Below are 20,637 nucleotides of genomic sequence, written 5' to 3' on the forward strand. Positions count from 1 at the left end.
ATATTTTGGATCACAACTCCCAGAATTTGCAGCCCAAGACAGGTGGACGGCACGAGGTTGGAGGCGATTGAGGGGATCAAAAGTCAATCTTTTTTATTCTTTCCAAAGCAATGGGGTGTTGGAAAGAAATTTCACGAAGAGGCTCAGAACACTGAGAACAGGAAAGGTCTCCTGCAACAGGGATACGTTTGCTATGATGATAGAAACCAACACAAGAAAAGAGTTGTTCAAAGAAGATTTGGCTTACGCTGAGAACTTCCAGCAAAAAAAATTAAGAACCCCCCCCCCCCCCCCCCAGGGCATTCTTGTGAAAAGTTGTTCAGAATGCTGTGGATTGCTCCATTCTAAACTGTATTTCTTCTTTTCTTTGCTCATGTGACTCAAGGTAGAATGATATAATTTCATCCTATGCATATTGATTTCAGGGTGCTTAACTACAATGCACTTTTCAAAAAGTAAATCAGTTGTGCAGGGATGGTGGGGTGTGTATAGAAATGTCTGGCACAGTTTCGGAGTTATCTACAGCACCATTCCTTTTATCTCCTTTGTAAATAAATATTTCAAAATTGTTCTGTTATCTAGGGTGCTGATTCTCCCCAGAGAAGACTAGATTGCTCAATAACTATTATATTCTCTGACTTCAGTTGTTAAACTTGAAATAATTAGAGGCCAGAAACTTTCAGAGTCCATCAAGACCCCAATGGTCAATCTGGGAGGCATCTACTACTGTCTAAGGAAGCTACCAATTTATGCAACTCTACAGGGTTTCTGCACCAAGCTGTGAGATGTCGAATTCCAATGGAGAACAGGCTTTCTGCATCCTCACAATCCAAGGGCTACAATTATTAGGGTGGTTGATGGAGAGGCAAAAAGATGTGATGGACTGGTTGGCCATAGCTGTGCAATCTCTCTGCAACAACTTAAACAAATGAGATGACCTTTTTGCAAAAAATAAATAGGGAAAGGAACCAACTGGAGGCATTTTCTTAGTTTGTAGCTCTCCTTCGAGACTGTTCTGCCTCTGGACGGATTCACACAAGAATCTTAAATGAGGCAATCAAACGTTGAGGCTTAGCAACTGTATTCACGCACCATGCAAAGCTTGGCTACTCTAATATCAACGGGTTTTTAATTTTTCTGGTAGTGTTTAACTAGTTTATGGTGCAATATTTTGAGCAAGCCCAGAAGATGGATTACTTCAGTAACCACATTAGATGTTGTAAATATGCCGGTGAATGATTATATATAAATAAATAGATTCTCATTCTGCATTTTGCAGGGAAATGCCATATGTGTTAGAGAATAAGTTGTTCATCTGAATTTCCCCATTATTAATTGTTGTAATGGAAGTTTCTAACAGTAAAGAAAATCAAACTTGGCTAGACGAGAATTATATCTTTTCTGGAAACAAATCTAAAAACTTTTTAGGCACTTCTCTCTCCTTCCTGCCAACTAAACAGTAACATTTTTTGTTTAGGAACACTGCTTCCTCCCAAGGCTTTTATTGTGCAATTGCCTTACTACATGCAAGGAATTTAACCAGTGCAAGATGAGGTCCAGATGTTACCATCTTCCATTTGTAATCCCAAAGTTTCCTTTGTAACATTGCCTACTAGGAAATCACTCAGTTGCAAGAAAAAGGCCGGCTGATTCCACAATGTCTTATGATTGGTAGCATCAAAAACTGCTTGTTTGGAAGCATTTCTACAACAGCTTAGTCATGCTTTCACTTAATTTACTTTTCCTTTGGGGTTTTTCCTGCTTAGAAGAGGTGGAATCATCATCTTTTCAGGGTGGACCAAACTGTGTAATGGAAAGTAGATGGACTAAGGAGGCCGATTATTCAGAAACCAAGGTCAGGAAAATAGACTATATATATCTCAAGTCTACAATCAGAAGTGAGGAAGGCAGAACCAACCAGAGTCCTGGAAAGGTATAAAAGGCCCACCTGAGGGATACTTGGGTTTTCAAAGCCATTGGATTCCTTCCCCCTCATTACTTTCTTTCTGTAATCCTCAAGTTTCTGGTTAGATCAATCAAATAACTAATGATTGAAAGAGTAAAGATGTTTGCACTTAAAAATATAGGAACAATCATTATGAAAAGAAAACCACTTAAAATATTTTTGCCTAGCTCCCTATGATTTTTTTTGCTTACTACAAATAAAAACATGAATTTATTTTTGATTTTATGTTTTTCCCCATTCTGTAGATCTTTAGAGTTGCAGAGAATATGTTGTGAAAGTCTCTGAAACAAGCAGCTGCAAATTAAGATAATGAGTGTTTCTTCACAGTTAAGACTGGTAAAGCCCATGAGATGTGAAAATCCCAGCTCCTAAACGCTTTGAATAAGATTCATTTCTGCCCACAAATGGCCATGATTTAGCATGCTTGACTTATGAAAAATATTTAAAAAATCAAGCAGCTGGTAAGTTACCAAATCCTAAATTTGTGGCTGAAAGTGATACATATAAGCACATTTTTTCCAGTTTATTAATCTTCCATTTTAAAGAATATAGTACACAAAATTAGGATAAGTGAATTTCCTTCAATGAGCACCTCCATTTTTAAAAAAACTTTTAAAGAAAGTATAGTCCACTAATTTGGGGTCCAGAGAAATTTCTGGAAACAAAAATAATGTTGAAATTCGGAGATTTGGTTTACTTCTCTTTAACTAAAAGAATTAAAATACAAAGTTGGGGTAAGGAATGTAGTGGCCTTCAACAGGATTGTCCTTACACACCACATTAACTTCCATACTATTGTCTTAAAGGTTGGGGTTAGGATTTAACAGAAAAACTGAATTTACAAATCCTAAATTTCACTCATGTTCCACCTCTGCTCTCAATTTTAAGTCACCAAATTAGGGAAGAAAGGTTTTTATTTTTATATCAGTTTCTGAATTACATATTCATCAGCGGTTTATAAGCAAGACCTGGCAAATGCTGAAAGAAATATAAGGTTTTCAGATTCATTCAGATCCCTAATTGTTCCCTCTTCTTTGTAGTTCTTTTAAATATACTGTTATTTGAAGATATTGAAACAGATCAGATGGTTTTGCCTATTTGCATTATCACATTTTGATGTATATATGATTTGTGTCTGTCTACTGAACAAAATTCTCCATGTGTTTATCTTCATGAAAAAAACAACAATGGGGCAAGAATTTGGAAAGCTTCTTATATTTATTCCCAACTTTAATACATTGTTTATTATTGTACATAATACAAATTATCTTATAACTGTTCATTTCTGTTTGTATCAATCTAAAGATAATTTGTCCATCTGGGAGTCCTGTTCCCTCAAAGAAGGTAACACAACCACAGAGTGATAAAATCCAATATGTAATCCAAATTAAACAGCTATCCTGTTTGAAGTTCAGGGCTGCCAGATTCCCTTGGTCTTCCGAGAGCTGCAGTTTCTTACATTTAATCCTCAATCTTTTATTAGGCCATGTAAAATTTGTTACTTGTCTCTGCCAGTCATTCAATAACTTGTTTTCAATTTTCTATTTTTTTGTCTGAGGAAAAAGATTTTTAAATTGTCACTGTTAAAGCCATTGAGAGTCAGAAAGGCTAGCTAATTTACTGCAAACCATCCAGAGACCTACCAATAGATAGTAACTTAGCCTCTTCTCACACACCTTAAGGATGACTAAAGGAAGATACTAAAGTATGCTTTGCAGTGACAAAGGGCATGGGACACTCACTGTGCCCATGCGTGCCTCTTTGTGTATATATTTGAATTTATCTTCCAACCAAGCCATTCAGATAAATGAATTCAGTGGTTTGACACAGCAATCAATCACGGGTGAAGTTAAAGTCTCCTTCAGAAGTTTGATTCTTCATGTTGTCACAAACAAGGTCATCGTTGCTTTCTTAACAATGCAGAAGTGGTTTGTTATTGTTTCTTCTGCAATTGTTTCTTCTAAGATTTTTTTCAATTTACCAAACTACAGCCTAGGAATTCTTAATGATCTCTCGTCCTAAGTTTAGTTTATGTAGCCTTGTTTTTTTTGTTTTTTTAATCAGACAAAGTCAGCCAGGTCAGCCATATAATCAAGGCAACCATTTTACATCCTATCCAATAAGATTTAGCAATGATATACACCAAGCAGCCTTTTCTTCTGCTCTGCTTATACCATGACTTTGCGACATTTCACCTACAAATCATGTTTAGAACTACCCTCTAATTGACTGACAGAAATAGAGGAAATACAGTTCATGCTTGTTCCTTTATGATTTGCATTATTAATTTGATATTGTTTAAGCCTGCAGCCTCACTGCAATTAAATACTATGGTGGCGTAGTGCCCTCTTGTGTTTCCTACATATTCATTCAGGGAAGAAACTAAGAGAATAATTTTCAAATTATTCATACAAAATAGCCAAACTCATGGCGTTATAAAAGACTAAATTTGGTGTAACTATTAATCCTTCTTAATCCTTCCCTTGATTAGTCCCTCTTATTTTTAAAACTAAAATGTGAAGATCAAAGACATAAGGATTTAGTATCCCAACCAATTCTTCAAAATTCAAGGCTCTAGAAATCAATGGAAGAAAGTTCCATTATCAACTGATATCCCTATGATCTCTATAAGGAGGGTCTGAAAATTGGACTTTCATTGAACCTGGAAGCAGAAGAAACTCTTTTCTCCACATCAACATCCTTAATTAGATTGGGTTTGTACACTATGCTAAACCATAACACAATTTATTAGGTTTAGACTTAGCAAATTTGATGAGGTCAACACAATTGTTTATGGTAAGACTTATGGCACTATGTGTATCTAACTGCAGCTTAGTTGACAAGTTATGGATAAGGAAGCCACAGCTGAGCATGAAGTGTAAACAGGTTCTGATGGATAGCTAAGAAAGGGATGTCAAATTAAGTGTCTGAAAGCACGATCACAAATAAACAATTGTGATTGAGAGCCCTGATTTTTTAGAATAGGTTAAGCCTACACAGTTTTCATTTTAACTTCACTTAAATAGCTTCATTTAAATAATAAATGCCCAATGACTTGGGGAAAAATACTATACTGTACTGCAAAAAAGTTATAATAAAATCAATAAAATGATCATCAAACACTTGGCCCAATCTCATGGCCATAAAATATTTTAAACAAATAAAAATAAAAGCCAGATACATGCCCTGCTTTTGAGTCTAGAAGCACCATTCATAAGCTTTGCCTGTTCCAATGACTGCTCATTAGTTGTTTTGTTAAATTATAATAAACAGAGTTACAGCAAGTGGCATTGCCTAACTACATCCGTAAAGCTAGGCAGAGTTGGACCGTATTGTGGTTTGTTAAGTTCTTGTGCTCTCTGAACTTGGTTCTTTGCTTGCAGACATTTCAGAACCCAACTAGGTGACATCATCATCAGTGTTAACCTTCCATGGGGAGCAAACCTAACAGTCGGTAACACTGATGATGATGATGATGTTACCTAGTTGGGTAATAAAACATCTGCAAACAAGCTACTGAGCTAAGAGAGCATCACGCATCCGACAGTTCAACCTCAAGCAGCACCTATTCTCCTCTGCTGGGGCTTTGTTACTTGGATAGACGACCACCTGAAAATCACAGTAGCATAAGCCGGACCACAGAGGAAAACTGGGGGGGGGGGGAGAAATGTAGCTATGCATTATTCCACTTCAATTTCGCTGCTGTCAAAGTGGCCCCTCCTCACCTGATCACCAGGAGTAGAGGAAGACTTGACTTCTTTCCATGAACTGAGGGACTGAGGCTCTATTTACAGGGTTACAAAACAAAGAGTTTCTCTCTTGGGAGCACGATGACAGATTTTTCTCTCTGGATTAACTATAACATCCAGCCTACATTTACTTCAATTTGGCATAAGTAAAATCTCAGGAGACATCCATCAACAATCCTATTTTAAATTAAAGCCCTTCTGTTTCAACGCCTCCAAACAGCTTGGGCAGCCACAGCTTTTGAACAGCTATGTGCAGGATGTTTTGACACCTACTGCACACATGGGTTCTTGCTGATGAGGGTGAAGAGCTGATGTAAGTATTTACTTACATTTGCACGCTTCCTCCAAAGTTCTGGGGGTGGGTAGTCATAAATTAAAATAAAGTTGAAGAAAAAGTTTGCTGTGTAGGTTAATTTACTGGGGACTGATCTACATAGGGCACCATCTTGAGGGAGGGAGGGAGGAGACATGATTAATTCAGATAGGAAAAAAAGAGAGGGCAGGATCTGAAAATGTATTTTATGCTGCTATCACTGCTGTAGCATATTTGTTCTACTGGTCCATATTTTATTATTACTGTTATATTAGAACCAGATTCAGCTGCAATTTTAAATGTGTATTCTGAACATTTGCATTTTCACATTTTAACACATTAAACACGTTTAAAATTTTATTTTTCTGAGGAATATCACTACCTTTTTCAAATACATATAACACCTGTGAATATATATTGGGCTAACATATTGCTCTTATCAGATGCTGATATTTACCATTGCCTCCATCCCCTACTTCTTTCTCTCTTGAGTGTGTGTGTCCTTGGGTGAAAACTCTGGTTATGGATCTCAAGATCTAACCAAACCACACTAGTCAGCCCAAGAGGCTCTAAAACAAGATCTATCAAATTAAATTGATCCAGATATTTTCACAGAAATACAAATAATTCATTCTGGAGGCAAAGATTCAACAAATTAAGGACAGAAAGATAGCTAGGGCCTTGATGAGATGATTAGATTATCCTGAGATGCCTTACTCTCCGAGAATTTTGCCAAAGTCCTAATTTTTGTGCTTTCAGCTATTTTCAAGACGTTCTCCACATCTAATCATCAAAATCAAGAATGCATCTTTTCCATTTTCTATGTGAAGACCAAATCAGATGACCAGCTATTCTACAACTGATGATTGTTTACATAATTAAGGAAGAATAAGTTAAATAAGAGACTATAGTTGTTCAGAATGGTCTGGCACATCATAGCATAGGATTATTGAAGGTCCTTATAATTTGGGTCACCAGAGGTCTTCTCCTAAAACAGGGGGGTCAAACTCGATTTCATTGAAAGCCGCATCGGCGTTGTGTTTGACCTCGGGAGGCGGCGTGGGGGTGGCCAGCTATACGTCACTCGTGTCAGGGGTGCCTGTGGTGGCCCAAGAGCTCTGCCAGTAAAAATGAGCTGTTTCCAGGGTGGCCCTCTGGGTCGGATCTAAGCACCCTCTGGGCTGGATCCGGCCCCCAGGCCTTGAGCTTGACACCCCTGTCCTAAATACATAATTCAGCTGTGGGGAAATAACTGCCATGAAGTACAGTACAAAGCATTTAGGCCAGGAGTACGGAGAACCCCAACATCCATATTTCACTATGAAAGCCAGCAACATATTTTTGCAGAACAAAATCATATGATGATACATACCATTGTATTTCCTTTTTGGGGTGAATATGTATATATTCCTTTCTTTTCTCTTATCTTTCTGGACTGTTTTCTCCATTTCTGAAGAACTTCTTTATCTCTTCAAAAACATTTTAAAGGTATTTAACATTTCACCACTAAGTCACATAGTCAATATTGGAATTAACTTTCCAGAAAAACACCACACTTTGAAAATCATACTGGAATTTTATTCTTGAGCAAGTGTACATAATATTTTTGAAGATGAACAATCACAATAAAGAACAATGATTCTATTTCTAGATACTAAATATAACCCATCATATGTTGTGTGTATACATGGACATTCATACACATATGGATTTAAGAGCAGCTTTGGGTTATTCACACAGCTGAAATGGCTAAATCTCCCTTATTCAAGCTTCAGTGCTGTTCAAAGAAGCCAGTGCTTTTTGGCAATCACAAAAATAGTGAAATTAAGTATATATCTGGTTTAAACTTTCAAAACTGAATATGAAACAAGCAAGCAAAGATGTCAGTTTATGCAAGTCTAATATTTTCCTGCGCATTCAAAGTCAGGATGAATTTAGTTAAAATTCTGCAACTGTGAAAAAGATGCTGGACAGAAGTTGTGGAAATATTGCTGAGAGGCTATGGTGAGAAACAGTAGGAATAGAAATATTACTGTCTACACACCCTAGCTATCATTTCTTAAGTGAGTATGATCTGGTTCAAAGGTTTGTTTAACATGTTAGATTTTCACTGATCCTATTTTCATCCTGTGAAAATGCAGACTTGGAATAATAAGGGGAAAAGTAACAGTATGAAGGAACTGAATATTGAATATGGCAATGAAAAACAGGAGAGGTGCATAACAATCTTCCTTCTGTTTACTGCTTTCCTGCACTAGAAATAATCTTCCTTATTGATTTAAAATCAGGGATCTGCTCCTGTTATCAGTGGCATAAATCTTTCACTCTGCAAGTAGCAAAAGCAAATCAAAGCTGGATGGATACTCATTTTTAAAATGAAAAGCCAGCTTGTTTTTCTGTCAAGTAGTAACATCGTCTATATTAGGGCTTTCATATATTTAGGCTGCAAAAATTCTGATGATTGTCAGATGGCAGAAAGATAATACAGAAAAAAAACCTCTGCCACCATCTAGCGATCTAGATTTCTGCAACCCATATTTAGTAAACTTATTTATGCTAATTTTGTTGAAAATAATTATAACACTTACTTTCTCCGCTGTTCAATTAAAGCTTGTTTTCCCCTCATTTCTTTTAATGCTGCCAATCTGCACTCCTCTGCCATCTTACTCTGGATTATGAAATCATATGATGAAGCAGCAGGAAACAGATTCTTTTTATCCCTTTAAAACAGACTTCTTAACTTCAGTCAATTATATTTGTCATCAAAAGCTATGCAGAACATCACAGTAATTGAACAAAAAATCTCTATAGTCATCTCTACTTTCTTCAGGCTTTATTTATTTTTTTAAAAAGTCTACTTCAGAGTTACTACTGTTCCAGATAGACACCAGTTTAACAAAGCAGACTTGAGAATTATATCATTCCCATAATCCTTTTTCTGTTTGGTTCTCATCTAATTTACATTTGTTCCTTGCATTTCCCCCCCAGAAATTTAAGGTCATAGTTTCTTAGCATGATTGTGTTAAATTGAAATAAACTGTACATGAATTATAAATATTAAAACAATAAAATTGGTTTGAGCATAATGTGGAGTTTGTTTGTTTGTTCTTTAGGTAATTTACTCGTAAACATTTGTTTTTTGCCCAGTTTTGTATAAACCATATCCGGATTTTTTTTTGGGGGGGGGGCTGTTGACAGAATTAAGAAAGCATGCGCAGGTTCAATTCAACTACAGTTAGTCATTATTTTACAAGGGAATTCTTTATCAGCTTCAGAGGGACTGAACAATGACTAACTTTGGGCCCAAACCATCTCTTTCTTGGAACTGAACTGTTATGTTTTTATTGGAATTAAGAATTAGATTCTTATGAAGACAGCAGAAAATACAGGAAGGCATTAGGAAGTGGGTGTTGGTGAGTTCTTCTTGATGCCTTCAAACTTAACATGGAAATTCTTTAATTCACATTAGATCTTGGGTACTGTATATGGTCATTTATTCAAAAATATGTATTCCATTTCCGGTAACACAAAACATTAAATCCAATCCTCCACCTCCTGAATCTTTGAAGAAAAATCTGTTGCTATGTTCTCTCTGCCTCTAACCATCAAAATCACAATTTCAGGTTAGCTCTGTTGCTTTTAAAAAAAAAAAAAAGCCCAGAAGATTGCATGCTTCAACCAAGGGGATGCCGTTTCTCATTTGCTTTGCAAAAAGAGTGAGTTAATTGAAATTTCATAACATTTTAAAGATTGTTTTGGGATTTGTTTAGATTTAAATGCTAAAACAAGGACTTAGAAAATTATTCTATTTTCAGCATTTTCAAAAATACCTTATGTATAAGATATGAGTGTCTATTGAAAAATTAGTTGCAAATTTCTATTCTCATCAGGGTCATGTTTCAAACCCAGCATTAACAGCTGGTAGCTATCTAAATGAAAGACTTTACAATGGGAACTGCTTTGAGGAATTAATTGTCCAAGTACATATTATGGGCTTCATTTGTTCCTGGCTTTAGATTTCAATTCTCATGTTCTATGTAACTATGTGATTTATTATCATGTAAGCTTTTATAGTTCATGGTCCACTAAATCTTATTATGAGAAAATACATCTGTGAGTCTTTAAGAAGCACCAATGTATTTCATCAGTTTTACTGCAAAGCAGATAGGGATACGAATCGGGAACTATCTAGATCAGGGGTGTCAATTTCATTGAGGGCCGCATCAGGGTTGTGTTTGACCTCGGGGGCCAGGGTGGGCGTGGCCAGGGTGGGCGTGGCCAACTTGACATCACTTGTGTCGGGGCACCTGTGGCAGCCCGAGGGCTCTGCCAGCAAAAACAGGCCCCTGGCTCTGTTCTCAGCCTCCTGCCGCCCTCTGCCAGTTTAAAGGCAGCCCGAGAGGGCTGTGTGCGGCCCTCCCGAGCTCTGCTTTCACTGGGAAGGGGCACCGCAGGCTGGTCCTTGGCTGTTTTTTAGGGCAGCCCGCAGGCCATTTCTAAATAGCCCGTGGGCTGGATCCAGCCCCTAGGCCTTGAGTTTGACACCCCTGTTCTAGGTGACAACTGGCCATTTCTGTAATCTTTTTTTCATTTACCTTTAAAAAATATACTGCTAATTGGTTATATTTGTTGTAGAAAGTATTAGTTTCTGAAAATGACTTATCTATTTTGGAGTTGATAGATAGATAGATAGATAGATAGATAGATAGATAGATAGATAGATAGATAGATAGATAGATAGATATAGAGATAGATAGATAGATAGATAGATAGATAGAGAGAGAGAGAGAGAGAGAGAGAGAGAGAGAGAGAGAGAGAGAGAGAGAGGGAGAGGTATAATTCACAGATTCCCCGAATGTGAAATTGTACAGGCAATGTCAATTGTCCCTTTGCTCTTCCTAAATGCTGGTAGTTGACATATGGTTACAATGGAGCCTGGAATTGGGATCATAAGTCATTGTGTCAAGGCAGCACAAGACTGGACTCAATTTTATGGCTGTTCGAACAAGGGTCATAAAATGAATCAAACTATGTGGTTGTTAAATGAATTCATTTTCCTGGATATACATTATTTTTTTTTGCTGGAAACTTGAAATTATTGCAAATTGTGGTCACATGACCATGGAACCCTGTAACTGGTCCTGTTTTCGCCAAGAACTTTCTACCAATTCCTGCTATTCATATAGTTGTTGATAGAGATGTATGGCCATCTATTTTTGGAACCAATTATAAGGTTTATCACTAGAATCGTTGGCAGAAGCGTTGCATGAAGATATTAAAAGTCTCTGAAAAAACAGGAAAAACCCACCCACAGATAATTTTAACGATTGATTCAGAGGAGGAACGATGATACCTGGAAGATTGCTACCCTTTTAAAATTATTATTTTTCCTTAGACTGATACAATAATATCATAATGGTTGTGGAAATTTTAAAATTCCATTCTTGTTATTGTGGCTTTAAAAAGAAAAGCTCCTAATTTCCCTCTGGGTTTTCTAGATTTTTACTACTTATCATGCATTTTTTGAATTTAACATACTACAGTAATATATAATTTACATTAGAATGCAAACTGTGAGTTACCATAAATATAAAAACATAAACTGGCTTATGTGTTTTATTACCTTGATGAAAGTATGGATGATTTGCGAGAAAGGCTTTCCTTTGTCCTGGTTCTCCTTAATGTAAGCAGAGAGTCATTGGTTGCTATTTTGTCTTCAGGATAATCTTGTCTTTCATCTTGGATAAGTTCATCCCGTAGCTTCTTAAATCGTATCATCTCCTCCTCATTGGGCCATCCGTCGGACAAATCCAAACTGGATTTCATGATGTCTGCCAAATTTAATTTTTCAACAGGAGGCATTTCTATTGAAATAAAAAAAAAATGCTTTATACTCATAGATGGAACCAACTGGGAAGGGAAAATAGCAAGAAAGTTATTTTTTGTTCTTTTTGGTTTAGAAATACATATTTACACCCTCTCCCTTCCTTACTGTAATGTAATAAGCATAAAAAAAGAAAAGAAAACAGGAGCCTCACTAAACCCTCAGTTCAATAGTGCAGAGAATGAAAATAAAATATGCATTTTTCTTGACTCAATCACTTTGGTTTATGCATCGGCAAGGGTGTGATCATGTGATGCAAATGTGCTCAGAATCTCTACCCCAGTGAAAAAAACTGAATTGTCAGATTTTGATTATATTTAAGCATTTTTAAACAAAATTAAATTAAATAAACCAAACTTCAAAGTCCTCATTCCTGACCAATTATTTTATGTCACTGAATAACATATCTTTGACTGCGTCCCAAAATATGAACATTAAAATAGCAACCTCCAAGTACTGACAGTTTATTTTCACACACACACACACCCCCAACACACACACTTTAACGTTTAATGGTCCAATTTGCCCCGTTCTTTTGCTTCCAGTAATTCTATTAATGAAATAATGGAAATTCTAAAAAAAAAATCCCACTCCTCTTATTCTACTTCTTAAAAGTAGGACTATCCAATTGGGTACTACTCTGCATCCTATAAATTTGGATTACAACCAATAAGGTAGATATGATTTCTAATGTTCTCTGCTTAGATTTCAGAATCTGTCGGGGATCCAGCAGAAGGCCCCTACATATGTAATATATCTTATCTAACCTTGAGAGGGATTTCAAATACTGCCCTATTATTAGCAAATATATCTTCCGCCACTATAGTTGGAGTAAGGATTATACATCTAAAGCACGGGTGTCAAACTTGCCGCGTCTCGTTGCCGCCCTGACATTTCATTACGTTTTCCCCCTTTGCGGAGCTGTGGTGGGCGTGGTCTGTGTGAGTCGCATCCGGCCCATCAGCCGCCAGTTTGACACCCCTGATCTAACAAATCTTAAATTCTGTTGAAACATATTGTGACACCCTCTTCTTATGCAGGTGGTTCTTAATGTACGACCAGAACTACGCCCAAAATTTATGTTGGCAAGTGAGACAGTTGCTAAGTGAGTTTTGCCTCATTTTACAACCTTTCCTGCCACAGTTAAGTGAATCACTGCAGATGTTAAGTTACTAAAACAGCCGTTAAGTGAATCTGGCTTCCCCATTGACTTTGCTTGCCAGAAGGTCGCAAAAGGTGCTCACGTGACCCCTCATGACACGGCAACGGTCATAAATATGAGTCAGTTGCCAAGTGGCTGGATTTTGATCACGTGACCATGGAAATGCTGCAAAGGTTGTAACTATGAAAAACAGTCATAAGTCACATTTTTCAGGGCTGTTGTAACTTTGAATAGTCACTCAATGAGCTGCTGCTAAGTTGAGGACTACATGTATGTTATGCAGCTAATTTGATTGGACGCAAAAGAGAATCCCTGATTTCCTAATATGCTTTTTTGAAGTTTTCATAGGAATGTTAGAATGTTGGGAAATGTTTCCTATCCATCACGTACTTTTGTTAATGTAGGGCACTGGCAAGAAATGGTGTTGTGTAGAAGAAACAGGGTGTGTGTTTTGTTGAGGATTAAAGTCTGGGTATTTAACTGAAGCTGGAAAACTCTGGATGCAGAGTTATATATTTTATGCCTGTTTTGAATCCCTGCTGTCCCTGTTGGCTAACTGACCAAATGTGCTCAGGTTGCCCTCCTGGAGTAACCCTGGATGCTCTGGAGTTGACAGATTCACAGACCAAGTTGATACACTATTTCCGTCCTAGGTAAATTGTTGCACTGAAAGTCAATACAACGCAGCCAAGGGAACCTCGGCTCTACCGAAACTCTGCTTTCGAGTGGCCATTTCGTATCTTAGTTTTGGTTTATATTATGTAAAATACGTCATCCATTGAAGCCGCACAGCCAGCAAACGCTGGACTGAATGCAATGTGCACATTGCTATAAGTGGTCTGGGGGTCTAGAGGTCCACTGAATAGAACAGAGTAGAGTCGAGTGGAGTAGAGTAGACTATTCTTTATTGGCCAAGTGTAATTGGACATACAAGTAATTTGTCTTCAGTGCATAAGCTCCCAATGTAATAAAAGCTATAAATGACAAATCATGGTCATAGTCATCCTAAAAATATATTCATCATAAATCATTAGATACAACTGCAAAGTGGTTTATGGTATTGTAGGTAGGCTCTGGGAAGCCTTCCATCCTTCTGAGGTCAGTAAAATCAGGATTGGGGGCAATGTGCTGACTCTGTAAACCAGTTAAATCACTGTGAAGCAGTGTATATAAGTCTATTTGTTTAGCAACTGTTTGAAGTTACAATAGCATTAAAAAAAGTGACTTACAACCAGTCCTTGAACTTATGAATGTCAAATCACTACAGTCAAGTGATCAAAATTCAACACCATGTATTTACAGTAGTTGCAGTTACCCAGTAAGCCTCCAAGAAGCAAAATCAATGGGAAAAGCAGGATTTGCTTAACAACCCCGTGATTCACTTAACAACTACCATGATTTGCTTAACAACCATGGCAAAAAAAAAATTGGCCATGACTCACTTAACTGCCTTGTTTAGCAAAGGAAATTTTGGTTCCAGCTGTGGTCATAAATTGAGCACTATCTGTAGGGGTTTTTGTTGTTGTTGTTTTTACAGACAGATTCAAGGAAATACTTGTATGGAAAATAAAGCCTAAGTTCGTAATTATCGAAGCAGAGCTGGTAATTATGAAATAGCTTCATCTTTTCAGGGATGCATAGCTTCTTCCAAATCTTCATTTAGCCACTTGACTCAGATAATTATATTAGTGCTTTTTATAAAATAATGTGCATTTCCTTTCACAGACTTGGGATCTCCCTGCCTGACTCAGAGGAAACATATGTTTTCTTTAATAAATACTGTACTAATTAATAAATCATATAACCCATATGAAGAAACATTGGACTACAATTTGGATTCTACAAGATGCATATAAGACACAGCAGATTCCCCATGTCGCTTGAGAATAGACCAAAAGAGATGTGTTTCTGCTATATTAGCCTTTAAATACATAAACTTTATATACATAAACATGCATACATCCAAGCTATGGAAAACAAAAAAAACAAGAATCTGAAACAGGGCTCAAAAGCCTGTTAGGAGATACCAATAAGGATATATACTAAGAAATCACAGCCCTATACCTCTGATTGCCAATTTCTGGCATTGGGGTATTAGAAAAGGTTTGGAAAGAAATAAAAAGAGGTAATTGCACAGTGGATCTTAAAGAATATGCTAACTGCGCTTTTCTTTGCCTTTCTAGAACACAGTCTAGTAAGGTAAGTGATTAAAGGTAAGGTTTGCTATGGTCTCTACTTTCTGGTACGAAGCTGTGCAGACAGGCCTGTTAGAACAATAAGCTTATTACTCTTTTTACTCTTAAAATGCAAATGCTACGCTGTGTGCGCGCGTGTGTGTGTGTGTGCACATACAAGTGTCTTCAAGTCATTTTTTGATTCGTGGCAACAGGCCTGGATAAGTGACCACAGGTTTTTTTGGCAAGGTTTTTTCAGAAACGGTTTTGGTTTTTTTTAGATATGGTTTGCCGTTGCTTCCTTCCTAAGGCTCAGAGGGACTCACTGACCTAATATCACTTAGCTGGCTTTGTGCCTAATATGGAACTACAACTCACAGATTCCCAGTTTCTAGCCTGAGACCATTCATGACATTGCCATATGCTTAATTTTACATGCATGATTATGCCCTGTTGTGTCCAACAGAAATTGCTGGGAGAGTGGTGCGTATAAACATAAGAAACGGCTGTGAACAATTAACAGAAGAATGAAAAACAAAAGCCTGAGGAGGAAATATGCATCGAATAAAAGGTCAACATGCTCAGCTAAAATAGGGAATGCTGTTAGCCTGAAGATATCACCTTAAAACATTTGGCCTGAAGTTAAATTTTTCCTGCTTATAAAATGCCCTCAAGGCTGGGAATCCTCATCATGCATTGTACATGAAGTCCTTGAAAGTTTTGATTTCACTCTAATTAGCCTCTAATTAGTCTCTGGGGTTGACAAGTAGCTCCTCTTTATTCGTTTATGAGTATCTGTTCATATACTAGAATACAAGGCAAAATAAGAATTTGACCTTATGCAACCCCTATTCTTCATCATAACATTATTTGTGATTTTGGTCTTGAGTAGCCTCCTTCACTGAACTAGCTATTCCCAGCAGATTCCCCCAAATCTTCTTTCTGGGTAAAATTCTATTACCTTTTATATGCAATATTATATGCACAGCCTCCCCCCCACCCCCCACCCCCAATCCTCCCATACTGTTAGTGCAAGATTTTTTCCCCTCCTGCAAAAAGACAAGAAGGAAAAGACGGGGGGAAACTGCACGATATTCTTTGGTTGGAAATACTGGAAATGTGGCTTCTGAGAAACAGTCCCGTTGATGGAATTTATGGGGAAAGTTGGCAATCGGCATTTCCCATTTTCTTGGTTGAAGTTTGAAGTTAAGAAAAGTAACGTTGGAAGAGAGGTCCGGTGTCTGTGCCGTTCTCTTGATCTAAATCCAAAGCTCAGTAAAGACATGACAGCAAACAAACCACGTACGTATCAAATAAAACAATTAGCCAATCGAAGAATTCTACCGAGTATTTGAAGGTACAATTTATTTTTACATAAAAAGCTGTACTTGTGGTGTTTTATGATCATATTAACCATCCAATACAAGAGTTTCAAAAATGCAACAGTTTTTGAAAACAAATGTTACATATGCATAAAAAGATTACTATTACAGTATGTAAATAACACCCAACTATTTCTTTACATTCTGATATTTTACAATGTACGTTAAGATAGCAATAAATGTTGCAAACCTCTATCACATACAATAGGCCAAAAATCTGAAGATGATACACTTTTTTAGATTAGTGAATAACTTGTCCTTATTTTCACGGCATTTTCAAAGCTCCAGTTTCCAAAAATGTTATTTTGGTGGCAAAAAGCATATATAAGAGTATGTTAGTATTTTTTGCTCTACAGTTGTCATGGCTTAAATCTTTAGAATTATGTGTTTTAAAGGCATTCTTTAAAAAACAAAACAAATCCAACAGCAAACAAAAAGAATTCAACAAAGAATGTTAAAAATGCTAGTTTGAGCATTCATTTCAGTCCATTCTAATTTTTACCATGTCAAATACATTTGTTTAAGTGTTGTAAGAGGCAATGCTATATAGTTAATTGGCAAACAGATTAATCAGAGTTATTAGCATTACATTGCCACAGTACTACTGGTAAATCATATTTGATATTGCAACCTGGCATAAACTGTTTTAAAAGCATGTTGTATAAATACAACAGTAATAAAGTCAGTCAAAATGATCTTTGTTTTCTGCTAAATCTTTTTGTTGTTGTTTCTATAACAAGCAATATGACAGACAAAAGAGGGCATATTCCACATTGAACCTTTTTTTAAAGAAACAACCTTTAAACAGGCATTATGTGCTTTTGACTTAGAAAAAGAATCACAAATATCAGTTATGTATATTTTAATAATCTGAACACTATTTAAACTTAATTAAAAATAAGATATTTTCTGAAGTGCTACCTTTACTGGACACACTACTGATTCTTCGAGCGCTTCTGGGTTTAAACCGAATTAAATCTATAAATCACAAAATTAAAAAATAATTATGTTATTTGTGAAAATTGAATTTTTAGGGATCTAAAATATTTGAAACCACAGGGTTAAATTATTAATAGTTCTGATCAAGAGATTCAGTGCTGTTTTTACCTCTTGGGAAGGAACCTCAGTATTTCAGCTCCCAGGAATTTTAGTTCTTTTTAATAGGATAGAAGAAGATAGTTATTCCAACAAAATATATAGCATCCAGGGTTGTAGGGGGAAAAATAATATAAAAGAAGGAACTACTGTAATGAAAGAATATTTGAAACAAAGCTGAGGACACCATCAAACTAGAAATATTACAATATACAAAGTATTTTTGTGCTACACATACTATTTCTCTAGCAATTTAATATAATTTGATTTCTTCAAGAAATTATTTGTTTCTTTAGGGCAAGGCAAGACATTTGGGGACATTATCCAGCAAATGGCTTTTTAACTGCCCAAAATGAATCTGAATAGCCTTTAAGGGCTAAACTGTAATGTTAGTATTGGATCTGCTATGGATGCGTGTGAACTGATTTAGGCAGTAAACATACCTCCTGCCCAATTTTCCTGACAGCCACCCTATGAGGTAAGTTGGGCTGAGAGAACATGATTGGCCCAGCCAGCTTTCATGCTTAAAAAAGGACTGGAACTCAAGAGTTTCCTGATTTCTAGCCTGATGCCTTAACCTCCAGACCAAACTGGCACACTGCTATTATGATCATTAGCTGTCAAGGCTATCAAGGCCCTTTATCCTTCTTCATGTTCCAATTTCATTATAATTTTCTAGTCCCAAATGGGCCAACTTTCATTAATCACATAATTAGCTTAATTTTAATTTCTGGTTTTTGGGTAACGGTTTACTATAACTTTCTCTACTTAGAGGCAATGGGAAATTTTATTGTTTCAAGTTTAGGAGGGAATTGGAGCTTGAAAAAAATGAACCTGTGATAGTAGTCTAAATCATAGTTTTGAGTAGAGTATTTGAACTAAATCCTTATATGATCTAGATTCAGAAATACCGTATATTCAAAGGAGTAGTATCAAAATGATGTTGCCCTCCAATGCTAGTGCTCTACTAAACTCACTAAAGAGGCTCATCTGTTTCCACAAAGCGTTGAAAGCTTTCCTACGATCAGGAGGTCTGTCACATTTTTTCTTGTATTCTCTAACAATGGCCTTTGCTTCTTGTTCTAGCGGAGAAGGCAAGTCTGTGAAATACAGAATTTCAAGGTATGGGCACATGTTACAACTACGCTGACACATGATGATTTGCTACAATTTTTTTTTAATGAATATCCTTCTTTGAAAATCAATAAAATACCAGAGGCATGTAGAACGAAAGTTGTGCAAAATACGTGCCTTTTTTTTTAAAGGACAGTACATGTATATTAGGCAGTTGTTTATTTAGAACACATCTATAATTTTTTAAAGAATAGAATTACTGATGCTCTAAAGTAAGATCACTATAGCATAAAGACCAGCTTATTTATTTTCTATATAAACTTCAAAAGATATGGAATGTTACACTATTTGTAAAACTCTGTATGAGTTTCATGAATACATTCTCTACCTCAACTGTAAATACCACTCAGGAGCATTGGATGAGTATAGAAAATAATCAGTGTCCATGTCGTGGTGTCCAATGCAAATAAATACATAAAAATCGGAGTATAATGGTCCATATTAAAAATGGTGGATATGGCACAGTATTACAGGATACATATTTTTGTGTCCTTTATGATTCTGCTGGAATAAGTCCTTTGTATACTGTTCTCTCTGATTAAGCTGTACGTGGAAAGGATAATGGAATGTGCTTGTTAAATTCATTCCATGACATTTTTGCTGTCTTTTACATGTAGCAGGCAACTGTGTACAGATGAAAAGTTACTTTGTTTATATAAGAGTTACCCTAAGATTTCAAAGCCCTGGATAATTAGAGTTCTAAAATTTTGGGGATAGTCACCAAGCAGCATAAAAGCCCTAGTTGCAGTGATTTTCCAAATAGTGTATAGAGACTTGTGGTGGCCTGGCAGGAGCCGTTGGAGCTGCCGCCAGACTCCGACAGCGAGGGGTCTTATGAGTCGGCCTTGGAGGAGGTGGAGGACCCTGGACAGGGTGTCGACTCCGAGCAGGGCGAGGAGAGACTGGTTGGCCACCAGGTGGCGGCAGAGCATTGGATCAAAGGGGATGTTCAGGAAAACATTTGGGAGTTGTTTCAGGATGCATGCAGGCGAAGGGCTACTCGACGGAAAGAACAAGGGAGTAACCACAGGAGGTGATTACGAGCAGCTGATGCTGATTAAGATCCTCTCCTGATTATAAAAGGGACTGTTTGTGCCACACCCTGGTTGCAGGAGTCAATGTTCTCGTTCATGATTCAGAGAAACCAGCTTGGATAAGTGATTTGCTGAGAGAAGCTTGTTTAATTGCTGCCAGAGAGCTTATCTCTTTGTTTATTTTGGGCTTGCAGCCAATAAGAGTCTGGACTGATTAAAACATTCTGTCATACGTCTGTTTTTGCTTTCGTTCCTGAACGGAGAAGGGGGGGTGGTCAGAACAGAGACTATACTATAGACCCGTGATGGTGAACCTATGGCATGTGTGCCAGAGGTGGCATGCAGAGCCTTCTCTATGGGCACATGTGTGTCAGCCAGCTGTTCTTTGCAGGCACTGGAGCACCAGAAAACGGCCTGAAAACAGCTCCAAAAATGGCCAAGAAACAGGCTGTTTTTCAGGCCATATTCAAGACTGTTTTCAGGCCGTTTTCATTTTTGCCTGAAAACGGCCCAAAAAACAGGCATGCGCACGCCCGCCAGCTGATATTTGGGTTTCCGGCACACCTTAGCACGCGCATATGCACGAACATTCCGGTTTGGGCACTCAGTGGAGAAAAGGTTCGCCATCCCTGCTTTAGACTGAGGAATATTATCAGGGAGAAGTTGCTCGCTGCCACTGCAAATCCTCCAATTCTAATTCTACATGAAAATTTGGTACATAAAATACTAGGCAACAGAATGTAG

The 20,637-nt window shown here is 37.1% G+C and overlaps 1 protein-coding gene across 4 annotated transcripts in view; it reads right to left on the bottom strand.

Annotated features, from left to right (window-relative positions):
- Positions 1 to 20,637, bottom strand: part of LRRC27 (leucine rich repeat containing 27) — a 54,762-nt gene that overhangs the window by 16,286 nt on the left and 17,839 nt on the right. For 3 of the 4 annotated variants that reach the window (XM_032225470.1, XM_032225468.1, XM_032225469.1), the window contains exons 6-8: positions 11,652 to 11,892; positions 8,617 to 8,748; positions 7,401 to 7,497 (exon numbers count right to left, since the gene is read on the bottom strand). In XM_032225470.1, coding sequence (XP_032081361.1) covers positions 7,401 to 7,497; positions 8,617 to 8,748; positions 11,652 to 11,892 — 470 coding nt within the window. Of the gene's footprint in view, positions 1 to 7,400; positions 7,498 to 8,616; positions 8,749 to 11,651; positions 11,893 to 18,702; positions 18,826 to 20,637 lie in introns of all 4 variants that reach the window. The other variant, XM_032225471.1, reaches the window with a different exon arrangement.

Source organism: Thamnophis elegans, chromosome 10, assembly GCF_009769535.1.
Source record: "Thamnophis elegans isolate rThaEle1 chromosome 10, rThaEle1.pri, whole genome shotgun sequence".
NCBI classification, from domain to species: Eukaryota; Metazoa; Chordata; class Lepidosauria; order Squamata; family Colubridae; genus Thamnophis; species Thamnophis elegans.